This window comes from Sphaerodactylus townsendi, linkage group LG04 (assembly GCF_021028975.2).
Source record: "Sphaerodactylus townsendi isolate TG3544 linkage group LG04, MPM_Stown_v2.3, whole genome shotgun sequence".
Lineage (NCBI taxonomy): Eukaryota > Metazoa > Chordata > Lepidosauria > Squamata > Sphaerodactylidae > Sphaerodactylus > Sphaerodactylus townsendi.
In genome coordinates, this window is record NC_059428.1 from 81770224 (window position 1) to 81785467 (window position 15244).

The 15244-nt window shown below is 42.1% G+C and overlaps 1 protein-coding gene across 1 annotated transcript in view; it reads right to left on the reverse strand.

Annotated features, from left to right (window-relative positions):
- The window catches only part of LOC125431324 (F-box-like/WD repeat-containing protein TBL1X), a 36586-nt gene that overhangs the window by 17404 nt on the left and 3938 nt on the right, over window positions 1-15244 (reverse strand). Inside the window, 9 exon segments of the mRNA XM_048494090.1 lie at window positions 2625-2628; window positions 4072-4193; window positions 5024-5084; window positions 6749-6846; window positions 6946-7009; window positions 9844-9985; window positions 10165-10297; window positions 10984-11224; window positions 11227-11247. Coding sequence (XP_048350047.1) covers window positions 2625-2628; window positions 4072-4193; window positions 5024-5084; window positions 6749-6846; window positions 6946-7009; window positions 9844-9985; window positions 10165-10297; window positions 10984-11224; window positions 11227-11247 — 886 coding nt within the window.

Sequence of the window (15244 nt, forward strand, 5' to 3'; positions counted from 1 at the left end):
TATTCCTTCATTGCTGAGTTTTCTCAACAGTCTCTGGTGAGGAACTTTGTCAAAAGCCTTTTGGAAATCCAAGTAGACAATGTCCACCGGTTCACCCCTGTCCACATGCCTGTTTACACCCTCAAAGAACTCTAGTAAGTTTGTAAGACAGGATTTGCCTCTGCAAAAGCCATGCTGACTCTTTCTCAGCAGGTCTTGCTTTTCTACATGTTTTATAATTTTATCTTTAATGATAGATTCTACTAATTTACCAGGAACAGATGTCAAACTGACTGGCCTGTAATTTCCCGGGTCCCCCCTAGATCCTTTCTTAAAGATTGGTGTGACATTGGCCATCTTCCAGTCTTCAGGGATGGAGCCTGATTTCAGGGATAAGTTGCATATTAAAGTGAGAAGATCAGAAATTTCATGCTTGAGCTCTTTAAGAACTCTTGGGTGAATGCAATCTGGGCCAGGGGATTTGGTAACATTTAGTTTATCAATGGCTGCCAGAACTTCTTCCTTGTCTACCACTATCTTCACTAGTTCCTCGGATTCGCCTCCTAAGAAGCTTGGTTCAGGTGCAGGAATGTTCCTCACCTCCTCTTGGGTGAAGACAGATGCAAAGAATTCATTTAGCTTCTCTGCAATCTCCCTGCCATCTTTTAGCACACCCTTTGTTCCTTTGTCATCTAACGGGCCTACTGCTTCCCTTGCTGGCTTCCTGCTTTTGATGTACTTGAAGAACTGTTTGTTGCTGGTCTTGATGTTCGCAGCCATGCGTTCCTCATAATCCTTTTTTGCCTCCCTTACAGCTAACTTGCTTCTCTTTTGCCACCATTTGTGTTCCCTCTCATATTCTTCATCAGCCAAACTGGACTTCCATTTTCTAAAAGACATTTTCTTTTTTCTGATAATTTCCTCAACCTCTCTTGTTAACCATGGTGGCTTTCTTTTGGACTGGGTGCTGCCTTTTCTAACCTGTGGAACACATTCCAGCTGAGCTTTTATTACTGTGTTTTTAAATAACCTCCAAGCATCCTGGACAGTTTTGACTCTCTTGATTTTCCCTTTCAGCTTCCTGCGCACTATCCCCCTCATCTTTGAGAAATTTCCCTTTCTGAAGGCGAATGTAACTACATTAGTAGTTGCCACTTGTTCGCATGCTGAGATACTGAATCTGACAGCATTGTGGTCGCTGTTCCCTATCGGCTCAACAACACTGACTTCCTGCACCAGGTCCTGGGTCCCACATAGAATTAGATCTAGGATCACCTCTCCCCTGGTTGGTTCCACAACCATCTGCTCTAAGCCACAGTCATTTAGCATATCCAGGAATGCTCTCTCCTTACTATGACCTGAACATGCATTTTTCCAGTTTATATGGGGATAGTTAAAATCACCCATTACCACTACATTTTTGTTTTTGTTGGCCTCTCTAATTTCTTTTTCCATCTCAGAATCCTCTTGTGCACTTTGGTCAGGGGGATGATAATATATTCCTAATATTAAACTGTCCTTCACACCTGGTATTGATATCCACAGTGATTCTGTAGGGGAACCAGCTCCCCTTGCATTGTCTATTTTATGTGATACTATGCTCTCTTTGATGTAAAGGGCAACTCCACCCCCAATGCGCCCTGTCCTATCCTTCCTATAGAGCCTGTAGCCCGGTATAACAGCATCCCACTGGTTCTCCTCATTCCACCATGTCTCTGTAATGCCCACTATATCAAAGTACTCCTTCAAAACTCTGTACTCTAGCTCCCCCATTTTAGGTCGAATGCTTCTACTATTAGCATAGAGACACCTGTATACCCTGTCTCTGTCCTTAACCTGGGATTTATGTGCTTTACCATCAAGTCTTTTGTAGACACTATCCCTTGTCACATGCACATTGCTATGTTCCTCGCTTGTATCTGGTTGATTTAGAAAAACCTCCCTCTCTGTCTGCATCCCCATAGATACTGTATTCCGAACCGAAGTCACCTCAGCTCCTGTCGGCTTTCCCCCAGTGATCAGTTTAAAAGCTGTTCTGCCACCTTTTTAATGTTGAGCGCCAGCAGCCTGGTTCCTCTTTGGTTAAGATGAAGCCCGTCCCGTTTGTACAGACCTGCCTTGTCCCAAAAGGTTCCCCAGTTCCTGACAAATCTGAAACCCTCTGCCTTACACCACCTTCTCATCCACGCATTGAGACCCTGTATCTCCGCTTGCCTAGCTCGCCCTGCGTGTGGAACAGGTACCATTTCTGAGAATGCCACCTTGGAGGTCCTGGACTTCAACCTTTTTCCTAGCAGCCTAAATTTAGCTTCCAGAACCTCCCGGCTACATTTCCCAATGTCATTGATACCAATGTGGACCACAACTGCTGACTCCACCCCAGCACTGTCTAAAAGCCTATCTAGACGAAGTGTGACATCCGCAACCTTCGCACCAGGCAGGCAAGTCACCATGCGGTCATCACGCCTCTCACAAACCCAACTCTCTACATTTCTAATGATCGAATCACACACTACAAGGAGCCCCCCACCTCCCCGAGGGGTATCCTCAGAGAGAGGATAGCTGATCACCAGTTAAGGAAGGGATCCCATCTAAGGGAGCATCTTCCACCACCTCAGACTGGCACCCTCCGTCCCCAAGACCTTCATTCTCCATGACATCTGAAGAGATGTCACCTTGGGAGTGGGACCCGGCTGTTAGGTCCCTGAAAGCCTTGTCTGTCACCCTCTCTGCCTCTTTCAGCTTCTCCAGGTCTGCCACCTTGGCTTCAAGAGAACGCACACGTTCCTTGAGTGCCAGGAGCTCATTGCAGCGAGGGCACACCCACAACTTCTGTCCTAGTGGCAGATAGTCATACATGTGACACTCAGTGCAAAACACTGGAAAGCCCCCATCTCCCTGCTGGCTTTCTGCCTTCATATCTGATTTGTTTAGATATTTAAATATTAAGCTTTTAGTCACTGCCCCCCTGGAGCTATCTGCACTTACTATCTGTCAAATATGTCCTTATTAATTTAAAAATTTTTTAAAAATTAAATTAAAATTGCGCCCGCCATTAGGCGCGCGCCGCTGGTTCCAGAGATTGAACTAAAGCCCACCTCTCAGGACAAAAGCCCCACCTCTCAGGACAAAGAGGAACAAGAGATGAACTCTGTTAACCCCTGTTAAGCCCCACCTTCCAGATTCAGCAGCCTTAGCTCACAGGAGCCTTACAAGGAGAAAAAGAGATAACCCCTGCTAAAATACACTGTTTTAAAAGCTGTGGCTTTGAGAAAAGCCCTCCAAAATGAACACCAGCACTCTGCTCTTCCTGGCCAAGTCTTCTTCTGCTGCTACTCCTCTCTGCTGGTTCCAGAGACTAATGTTCATCTTTGGTCTTCTGTGCAGGCGCACTCTGAGACTACATCTGATGCAGTCCAGCTTCAGTGAGATTCTGAGCCAGCTCTAGAGGGTGCTCTAACAGCCCCGATGTATTCCCAGTGTGGCGATGCACAGAAGACTGAGGATCAGAGGTGGGATCCAGCAGGTTCTCACAGGTTTCGAGAGTAGGTTACTAATTATTTGTGTGTGCCGAGAGGGGGTTACTAATTGGTGATTTTGCCACATGATTATTGCCTTAGTTACACCCCTCCTCTTAGCAGTAGTGCGCAGAACTTGAAGCAGTCTAGCAGGAGGTGCACCAGCAAGTGTGGCAGCCTGCGCCTGCGTGCATTCGTTTCCCGCCCAAGGACCGGCGCAGCGGCTGCGTCCTTGCCACAGCCCTGCCCAGGAAAGCCCTGCCCCTGGAATGCCCAGCCACGCCCCCGTCGTGCCCCGCCCAGCCCCATTGGCGCTACGCCACAGTTTGAATCCCACCACCATGGGAACCTGTTACTAAAATTTTTGGATCCCACCACTGCTGAGGATGAACTTTTTCTTCTGTGCTTAAAGTCTGTCACTTGCGGAAATAAAACCTTACTGACACATGAGAATTCATGACTTCAAGCCATGTATTAAAGGATCAGGCTCCATATATGGCGCATCAAATCATGATTAAAATCCAAATGCTCCAAACCTCAAATGAGATGTCAAAAGAGTCATTTATAAACTTACCGTATGGCCTTGAAAAGTTTTGACAGGACGTTCACAACCAAGCCGGCATACATGTATGCACATATCAGTGCTGCAGGATGCAAAAGCGGTGTTGTTCTGCCAGTCTACATCCAGAGCAGGGGCTATAAAAGGGAAAACAAAACATTCAGAGATCAGGCAGGGATAAATACACCCAAGGCCCTTGCTACCATAGATAGGATTGGTAATGTGATTCTAATGCATTCAATAGCATGTGTCCCTGGAAGGCTAGAGACCACAGCATAGCCAGACTTCCAGTAACAGCATAACACTATGACTTGCGGTGGTATTACATGCTCAAAGACACCTAAGATGTTTCCCTCCTAGTTACCATCAATAAGCAATGGACTGAGCACTTGCTGATGCTGCAAAATGACTTTACACAAGAGACACATAACTCCCCTCCCCGCCCCCCACTCAAATATACTGGCTGAGAACAGTTTATCTTTGTGGACCAGGTTGCTTTCAGCCTACCAGCGAGACATTACATGTTTAACGAAAGATGTGACAAGAGGCATATATACTAAACACAAAAGGGGAAGTCAGTAGTATCATCATAGGGCAAGGCTGGAAGTCAGTGTTCATACTGTCAACTGTTGTCATGAACTGAAGGTGCTTTGCAATATTATATGGTTTTCTCTAAAACATTGTTTTTACTAAGCGACACTGTGGATTCCTGTCTAAAGGTAGAATCATGAGACAGATGGACCCCATCTCATTATTAAGGAACCAGAGCCGGGATCTGCTTTTAAAACATGCTGTAGATTCAGTATAGCAAGTTCTGATCTGCTGTTCTGATATGATCTGAAGTTTTATTCTGAGTTTTTAAAAATTAAAATGGTGTGTGTTTTATTAAACAAGTATAAGCTACTTTGTGTTTGGTTGAGTTACAACAACAACAACAGCTTAAATAAATTAATAGAAGGCCAATTACCTGAGTGGAAAGGAAACTGTTGTTTAGCTTCTCCTGTATGAGCATCCCAAATTATTGTTGTCTGCATGGGTAAGGGCAGTGTGGGGGAAGGGGGAGAAAGCACAAACAAAAACATGCACATTAGCGACCATCCTTGAGGAGAAAAGCCGGTTTTGCCTGGACCCACACTTGATCCATTCCAGTAATGTACATTAAAATGTTTTTCTATGTGCCATTGCTTATCATATATTCTAATAGCAAAGTTGGCCAAATCTTTGAATACTTAAATTCAGTGACTAGAGTTGTGACTGGACAAAACATCTTTAAATACAAACCTGAAAAGGGCCCCATGTTTGAAGGAAAACGTGAAAACCCACCCACTCCCATATCCTTGCACCATCCTATACTTGAACTGGATTTTCAGTGTGGTTTGCAAGCAAATTATCATTTGAATAAACTATGGCTTGTCCAAGTGAAAGCTATAATTTGCTACGAAAGAGAAAATCTGAAAGGTTGCAAAGAGGAAGATGGAACTCAAATCTGATTTTCTGCCAAGCGGTAACTATGCCAATAGGTTAACACACAAGTTTTAAGTACCCATTTATCCTGGGGAAAAGTAGAGATTTTAGGAGGTTTTGTCCATGAGCCATCATAAAATTTCCCACTAAACTTTCATGATATTACAGTACAGTATTCACGATATTCTAGAACAGGGGTAGGGAACCTTTAACACTCAAAGAGCCATTCGGACCCGTTTTCCATGGGAAAAGAAAACACTTGGAGCCGCAAATAATTTTTGACATTTGAAATAAAGATAACACTGTATATATTGGGTTTTTTTACCTTTTACTCCGCTCATTCTGAGAAGCGCATGGATGCGTCTGCCCTGCTGCCTGCAGGGCGGGCAAGGATGGGGCCAGCGGCTTGGCCTCGCCGGCCGCTGGGAAAGCACCCACCCCGCTCCAACGGGGCAGGCGAGAGGGGAAGCCCACGGCGCGGCCCAGCCGGCTGCAGGCAGTTGGTGGGCCCGCCCTGCTGCCTGCAGGGTGGGCAAGGATGGGGCCAGCGGCTCAGCTTGTGGAGCCGCAGTGCAAAGGCAGAAGAGCCGTATGCGGCTCTCGAGCCGCAGGTTCCCTACCCCTGTTCTAGAATGATTAGTGGATCCTTCAGCACTATTTAGTATTCTCAAGTCTTGAGGCAGTAATTCCTGGCACTTTACGAAAAATCTACAGCCTATATTTATAACTCTACCTGCAGTCTCTTACTTCAGTACTATAAGTTAAATAACACAATTATGAAAGTGATATTCAAGAAGGAAAACATTTTAATTAGTAAGATGCATCAGGAATCAAGTGCTATTATATATTGTTCATCTCTGGGATAGGAATGTCATCAAATGTATATAGACACATGCGTGCAAAAATACCAGCAATGTTCTTTCATCTCCCCCGCAACGCCCCCCCCCACTCTTTGATGGAAAATTCTGTACACTATATACAGCAAACAAGAATTGTTCAAAACATGCTGCACATGGTAAGGATTATCATCTTCTAACAGAGAAAGCATTCCACTCGTTTTGATGAAATCAAGGTTTTTTTTTAATGACACCCAGCTGAACAGAAAGAAAATTAGATTGAAAATTATATCCCCCAAGAGCAGTTTTTACAAGAACTCAAGCAGTACCATGCAAAAGTACTCAGAACATTGCCTGTGTTATACTGGAAAATTAAATATTTCAATACTCACTTTATCAACACCAGCACTTAAAATGTAATTCCCCTTTTTGTTCCACTTCAGAGCAAAAATGGGACCTTTATGTTGACCTAAGGTGCTTGCAAGGTTCCCTAAAACAGACAAAGTTAACAGTTGTAATGTCTTGGGAATGAATAAGACAATACTATTAACCATCAAGTAATTTGGAAATAGCTACTGTTGAATCTTACCATCTTCTGTCCATATTCTTGCAAAGCCATCGTATGATCCCGTTGCCAACAGCGTTCCGTCACTCTGGTGGACATGTCAAAAGGGAAATCAAGAAATGTTTTACATGAGACTCAAGTAATATAACAGACAGAGGTCGATTCTGCACAGCAAATGTATAACGGGTTGTAATGATAAAGGAACCAGTTTTCCTGTTAACTCGTTCACATGCAGGCAGTGATTGGATCCCACGGAAACAATCCGGGTTGCTGTCGCTCTTTTGCACAGAGATGCTTCTCTCTGCTTTTAATTCCTGGCAACACATGATATGACCAGCTGCACTTGCATAGATGCAACCCCCAAAATTTTTTTTAGGGAAAAAGGGCCTCCCTGGAAAGGTTGGGCAACGGCAGGCGGCTTCTCCTTCACCATGGAGGGCATGGGGGAAGGTTGGAAAATAAAGCACTTCCTGCCTGGCTGTTTGTGGAGGAGTGGTTCCATCCAGGATTTTTCAAAAGAATCGCTAGTTTACTTGTTTAGCGTTTTTTTAAAAAAACAACGGGTTGGGGAAAATACAATGGGGCAGACTCTTTTTGGAGGCAGGACCTATGCGAAGGCGTCCCCCCAAATGGGCTTTATAGAATCCTACACCTGTGTTTATTGGCTCATACGGAATGAGCCTCAGCTGAGCTGCATTCATACACGTGGATGCACTTTTCACATAATTCATTCTTCAAAAGTAATGGAAATCAGAAGCGTTGCTGAACAAGAGGAAGTATTGAACTGCTCCCCAACAAAAGGTTACTGTCTTGTTTAACCAGCTTAGAACTCCTTTCTCTTCATCACCCCACAACAGACATCTTGTAAAGAAGGTAGGGCTGTTTATTTTTTAAGAAAACCCACATCATTGTGTTTAACTTAGCCCCCTGACACTAAGTTTCCACCCACACCCCATCTCTAACATGGAGATCAGGGAAGTACCCTATCCTGCAGGTTTTTTGTAAGGACTGCTGAGAAAATTAATATGAACTTCTATGAACCCTTAATAGCAAGAAAAAATACTATATAAATACAACATAGTATTTTATTACTGCCCACCATAACACACAATCACAAACTGAACCACTGTCGAAATAACTACCCTCAAAATTAAATTCAGGAGGGGAGGTTTGATAATTTTTAAAAATTGTTTTTCAGCATTTATTAAACATACAAGAAAAAAGTAAAATAAATAATAGAAAACAGACATGATTACATTAAAAAAAGAACAGAAAAAGAAATCTACCCTTCATTATATTACCCTGTTTCCCCGAAAATAAGACATCCCCTGAGAATAAGATGTAATAGAGGTTTTGCTGAAGTGCTAAATGTAAGGCATCCCCCAAAAGTAAGACGTAGCAAAGTTTTTGTTTGGAAGCATGCCCGTTGACCAGAGCATGCAGCTGTGGAGCAGAAAAATAAGACATCCCCTGAAAATAAGACATAGTGCATCTTTGGGAGCAAAAATTAATATAAGACACTGTCTTATTTTCATGGAAACACAGTAAGTACATATTCCATAATGAATTCCAATATAACATTTTCTATTTATTAGAGAGACTTTATAAGGTTTTAAAATCTTTATCATTTATATACTTCTAAGCATCATCATTGTTAAATTCCAGACTTCAAGATATTTTGTTTGTACGTGGTCAGGTCAGATTGGTATGAAAAATAAGGACTCAATTTCTTCTCAAATTCATCTTTTGGATGTCGATTCACAAGATTAGTTAGTTTGGCCATGATAGCATATTCTCTGATTTTGTCCTCTCAGCATTCCATTGTGAGGCCTTTATCAGATTACCAGTTTGTTGCAATTATAACTCTTGCAGAAGTTATTAAGTACCAACACAGTACATTCAGTTTGTTAGGAAGCTTTTCTGGTAGTGTACCCAACAGCATTGCTTTTGCAGTGAGAGGAAATTCAAATGTGATTATCTGCTGTATCCTCTTATGTATTTCTATCCAGAACTTCTTGGTTTTTTAACAACTCCACCACATATGAAAAAAGTTCCAACCTCTTCATTACATCTCAAGCAGATACCATCTCCAGCAGATACTATCATCTTCTTAATCATTTCAGGTGTCATGTACCATCTAAAAATATTTTATACCAGTTGTCCTTCAGCATCTGACTTGCAGTGAGTTAAATGGTTTTAGTCCATAATGATTCCCACTGTTGAAAAATTATCGTTTCCTTGAAGTTTTGAATCCATTTTATCATGCATATCATCCATTTTATCCTGTTGAAACTGAATGCATGGCATGTTTCTTATTTGTGAGTTAAAGCTTTACAGTTGGAAGGATTGATAAAGTCTACTAAATGCAGAATGTTTTAGTATGGGTTATCTACATTGATTTAATTTCAGATTATTTTATATTCTCTTTTTTTTCCAGTCTACGTTATCTGGCCTGTGCCAGTCGGAGGAGATGGGTTCTATGTTGAAAAAAAAGATTCAGTCTCAAACTTGTGCAAGAAAATGCACCTCTGCTTGAGCAAGGGGGAGAGATCCAAGTGATTTCAAATTACTCCTCCTATAGCTGCAGATCACAAGCAAATTCTAAAGATCTTCTGGAATAACAAAACTGATATTTCAGGAGCAACTTCAGGAAACTGGAGAACACAGAGGGAGGCAAAAGTCCCACGGTGAGTGGAACTCCATTCACAGTCTCAATGACTTGGTCACTATGGGATATGCACATATAACACTGGGAATCCTTTCCATTTACAGGTCCTCAAATAACACTTTGTCTATCATAACCACGGGAGTTTTGCGAGGATAAAATGAAATTGATTTAGCAACACCGAACAACTTTAAGTATGATAGTAACAAGACTATAACATTGTAAAATACTTTTCAAAGATGTTTTCATCAACTCACATTCCAGTCCAACGATGTTACATCCTTATTGCTGGGGACATCGTGGCCTCCTTCTCTTATACAGTGCCTCAAAACTAGCTGAGTGGAACTACCGTTGCTGTTTTCATTAAGATTCCATATTCGGGCTGTTGAGTCTCCAGACCTAACAGGACCAGACGTATGTTAAGCATACAGAAAAGTTTGGCTTTTTAATAACAATAAATTGATGGACAAAAACGAAATGCTCAAACCAATGCGTGTACAACAAGCATATTACAGATAATTATAATCAGTATGGATACAAGTGAACAGCTTAAATACTTTGAGACCTGTTCTACTTACCCCGATGCTAGCAGATCACTGACAGGATTCCAGGCACAGATAAAGACCTCAGATTCATGGCCACGGAGGACTGTTGCTTTGTTAGGAGGAATTTCAACATCCCCATCAATTTCCATTGGCTTTGAATGATTATCTGGAAGACAAAAACATTGTAATTTTTTAATGTTTTATTAGCAGCATAGCTTTACACTGTTCATTTTCTCAAATGGTACTTGATTTGATTGGTTTGCATTAGCTACATAAAAGTACACTTCCTTCCCAGGTTAAAGCAAAACTTAAATGCTACATTTAAGAACAGCTTTCCATTAAGTCACAAATCACATTCTGTTTTGAATAAACTGCTGAATGGCATTCCCCACAAGGAATAAAACAAGGATGAAGGTTTTCGTGGCCAGAATCAGCTGACTATTATGGATTTTCAAAGCTGTGTGGTCGTGGCTGGGGTCTGGCAGTTGTAGCTTCTAATGTTTCACCCGCATCTATAGCAGGCATATCTTCAGAGGACTGTCACAGTAAGATGCATTTCTCTCCTCCACACTGTACTACACAGCCTGCAAAGCCCTCAACAGCCAATAAAAAAATAAACCACACACTGGTTAATGTATTGTCGAAGGCTTTCACAGTCGGATTCAACTGGTTCTGGTGGGTTTTCCGGGCTGTGTGGCCGTGGTCTGGTGGATCCTAGTGTTCCAACCACCAATTGGGCCACACAGTAAACAGAAAACCGACCCACATAGTTCTACATAAAAACTCCAATCACCATGCTGCTGGATAAAAAAAATGGTCAAGTTATCCACTGGCAACATAGTTTTCACTCACTTATTGCATGCGCCCCATTCTCCTCTCCATTCATAGTGGCTTCCCCATTCTTTGGTGTGTTCTGAACAGCTGTTGTCGTTGCCGTTGTTGCCACTGTTGTGGTGGCTGGTGTTGCTATTATTGTGGTGGCTGGTGCTGCACTGGCTTGCTGTTGAGCTAATTTCTCCCTGAAAGCCTGTTGCGAGGTCATACTACATCAGAGCATTACTGCATCAATCAGCGATAGAGACTCTATAGATGGAAGCCATCAAATACTGTGCCATCCTATAGAAAACAATGAAAAAAGAAAAACAACTAGAGATGAGACTGCTTCCAGATAGACAAAGCAACAAACAATGGAGCACTAGAGTAAAAAAATATAATCATGCATTGATCTGTGATGTCGTCTTGCATCCAAATTAAAGATAAAGACTGGGCATGGTAAGGGATGCTTATCCAGTAATAATGCGGTTAAGGAACAGCCACTCTGACAAAAGCCATGCTATATCCAGATGTCCTCTAACTATTTAAAGCATTTTTACTGGGAAAGCATACAGAGTGAGCAGCTTTTTAGATGCTGGAAGCAGGAGTCTGCAACCTCGCGGCTCTCCAGATGTTCATGGACTACACATCCCCATCGGCCCCTGCCAGAATGGCCAATTGGTGACCTCCCAATTGACTATGCTGGCAGAGGCTGATAAAGAGAATTGCTGATCCATGAACATCTGGAGAGCTGCAAGTTGCAGTCCCCTATAACTGAGAAATATACCCATTCAGAGCTTACTCCTTAATGCCTAAGAACATGTCACTCTAAATAAGGCACTAAATAAAGGCACTAAATAATAAAGGCACTAAATAAAGTTTATTTCAAACAGTTTTATAAAACATTAATCTATATAGTCCTATACAATCCTAACTGTATAAAACTCTCTGCTGGAAATGCTGGCTTAACAATCCTCCTATTCCTAAATGCCAAAAGTACAAATAACGAAAGCACTTCAACACTTGGGGCTAAATCCAAAGAGAAAGTCAACTGATCAATTATGACTCCTCTGATAAAATAGAGTTGGAGTCTAAGAATGGTAGATCAGTGGGCAGAAGTACAGCCAATCAATAATGGCAGGAGCCCCGAGATTCTTAGGCAAAACACCTTCTCCAAATATTCTTTTCAACATGTTCTGCCCCTTTGACCGCGCCACCATATCCATAAGGGAACTACACAAAATCTTGAGGTTTCCATGAGCCTCAGTCCTAAATATGGAAAGTCCCCATGCTAGAGAAGGCCCCGGGACAATTAGTGTAACCAAATTTTGGCACATTCCAAAACATCACATCTGGTTCCAATTAACAGATGGCATTCATGTGGTCATTGTTCTGGTACTGAACTACAACAAAAAAACCCCAATTTTGTTTCAGTAAGATCCATATTATTATATAATTCTGAACTAGGTCCGTAGATGATAAGAAGGAAAAGGGTAAAGCTGCAGACACTATGCGGGGGGGGACCCAGGCAAAGAAGAGGAAAAAATCAAAGAGGGAGAGCAGGAATGGGGAAATGAGATTCCCTACTTGCCGGTACTCATGGGCTCCCCTTTGTACATATACATTAAGGAAAAGAGTCCAGTAATTGTAATATTATCCAGAAGTGATGATGTTACATCAGGAGAAAGTTCTTCCAATGCCACCACCCTCACTGTCACGGATAATTGAAAGCCCAAAAACACAAAGTTACACTTAATTTCATGCTTTGAAGTACTTAAAAAAAAAAAGATATCTATTTAACTACCAAGGGGTAATAGTCTATACCAGTCTGTTACAATAAAATAAAACACAAGTCCAGTGGCACCATGAACAACACTTATTTCAAGGTATTCTTTGTGTCTGAGAAAGTGAGCTGGCTGACTCACAAAAGCTTATACTGAAATAAATGTTTTTAGTCTTGAAGGTGCCACTGGATTTTTATCTTATTGATGTACTTAATTAAAGCACCTGTAACGAACCATTAAAAAACAAAAATCGCATTCAAACATGCAATTCCTCACTTGATCCATGATTTAATTCCTGAAGTAGTATTTTTTGGGGACTATTGGAGTTGAGCCGGAGATGGGAAAACTGTGTTTTGTGGGTGGAAATCATTGAACCCACAGAAAAGCTGCTCTGGATTCAAGTGTGGAATCTGAATATGTGAACTGGTTTCTCTTCCATATAAATGCCGTAATGCAGTGACTTGAGAAATTACAGTGCATTGAACAAAAACGGATGCTGGAACCTATTATGCATTTTGGTCTTTTTCTTACTTAGAAATTAGAGACTGAAGAAAAAGATTTAATATTTACAATTATGTTTTCATAATTAAGCTGCAGCATCAAAGCAGCTGCTGGGATTAAAACTGTCAGTTCAGAATTAATTTAGGGTCTAGTCAGGCAGGAACATTTGCATTTGCTCAATATTTTGAAGATCATGTTCATGACTACAATTGCTAGAGGGATTAGGTTGATCAAGAATGAAAACAAGAAGACATGCTCTACTGGCTACAGTTTTTCTGACTTTGCAGGAACTCCCTGCTTTATGAATGATTCTCAGTCACACGCTGTACTTATATGAAAGGGGCAGAAGAGTAGAACAGATAGGACTCCCTTGTGAAGGCAGGGGATGCTCTGGCTCCCCAGCTCTTGTTTTCCTCTGCCTTTCTCCGCTGCAGCATGAGAAAAATAAGATTTAAAAAAGAACATTGGACTTGTGATATCACATCACATCTGGAGAAAGCCTGGAAGTGACATCACACCTTCTCTTTGAATCACTGAAAATTCTGTGGCGAACCAACAGAGTTTCCAGCAATTCCTAGACAGGACTGATGCCATTTCTGACTTTTCACCAGAAGTGACATCGGTCCTCTCTAGGAATTGCTGGTGATCCCTAAAGAGGTGTTACATCACTTCCAGGAAAACCCACAAATAATTAAAACAAACACCCATTCCTTTCCTATCACTGGAAGAAATCTGGCAAAAATCTTTCTGTTTATGTAAGAACATAAGAACATAAGAACAAGCCAGCTGGATCAAACCAAAGTCCATCTAGTCCAGCTCTCTGCTACTCGCAGTGGCCCACCAGGTGCCTTTGGGAGCTCACATGCAGGAGGTGAACGCAATGGCCTTCTGCGGCTGTTGCTCCCAATCACCTGGTCTGTTAAGGCATTTGCAATCTCAGATCAAGGAGGATCAAGATTGGTAGCCATAAATCGACTTCTCCTCCATAAATCTGTCCAAGCCCTTTTTAAAGCTATCCAGGTTAGTGGCCATCACCACCTCCTGTGGCAGCATATTCCAAACACCAATCACACGTTGCGTTAAGAAGTGTTTCCTTTTATTAGTTCTAATTCTTCCCCCCAGCATTTTCAATGAATGCCCCCTGGTTCTAGTATTGTGAGAAAGAGAGAAAAATTTCTCTCTGTCAACATTTTTTACCCCATGCATAATTTTGTAGACTTCAATCATATCCCCCCTCAGCCGCCTCCTCTCCAAACTAAAGAGTCCCAAACGCTGCAGCCTCTCCTCATAGGGAAGGTGCTCCAGTCCCTCAATCATCCTTGTTGCCCTTCTCTGCACTTTTTCTATCTCCTCAATATCCTTTTTGAGATGCAGCGACCAGAACTGGACACAGTACTCCAAGTGCGGTCGCACCACTGCTTTATATAAGGGCATGACAATCTTTGCAGTTTTATTATCAATTCCTTTTCTAATGATCCCCAGCATAGAGTTTGCCTTTTTCACAGCTGCCATGCATTGAGTTGACATTCCCATGGAACTATCAACTAAGACGCCTAAATCCCTTTCCTGGTCTGTGACTGATAGCACTGACCCCTGTAGCGTGTATGTGAAGTTTGGATTTTTTGCCCCTATGTGCATCACTTTACATTTTGCTACATTGAACTGCATTTGCCATTTCTGAGCCCACTCACCTAATTTATCAAGGTCCGCTTGGAGCTCTTCGCAATCCTTTGTGGTTCTCACCACCCTACATAATTTGGTATCATCTGCAAACTTGGCCACCACGCTACCCACCCCTACTTCCAGGTCATTTATGAATAGGTTAAAGAGCACTGGTCCCAAAACGGATCCTTGGGGGACACCACTCCCGACATCTCTCCATTGTGAGAACTTCCCATTTACACCCACTCTTTGTTTCCTGTTTCTCAACCAGTTTTTAATCCATAGGAGGACTTCCCCTCTTATTCCTTCATTGCTGAGTTTTCTCAACAGTCTCTGGTGAGGAACTTTGTCAA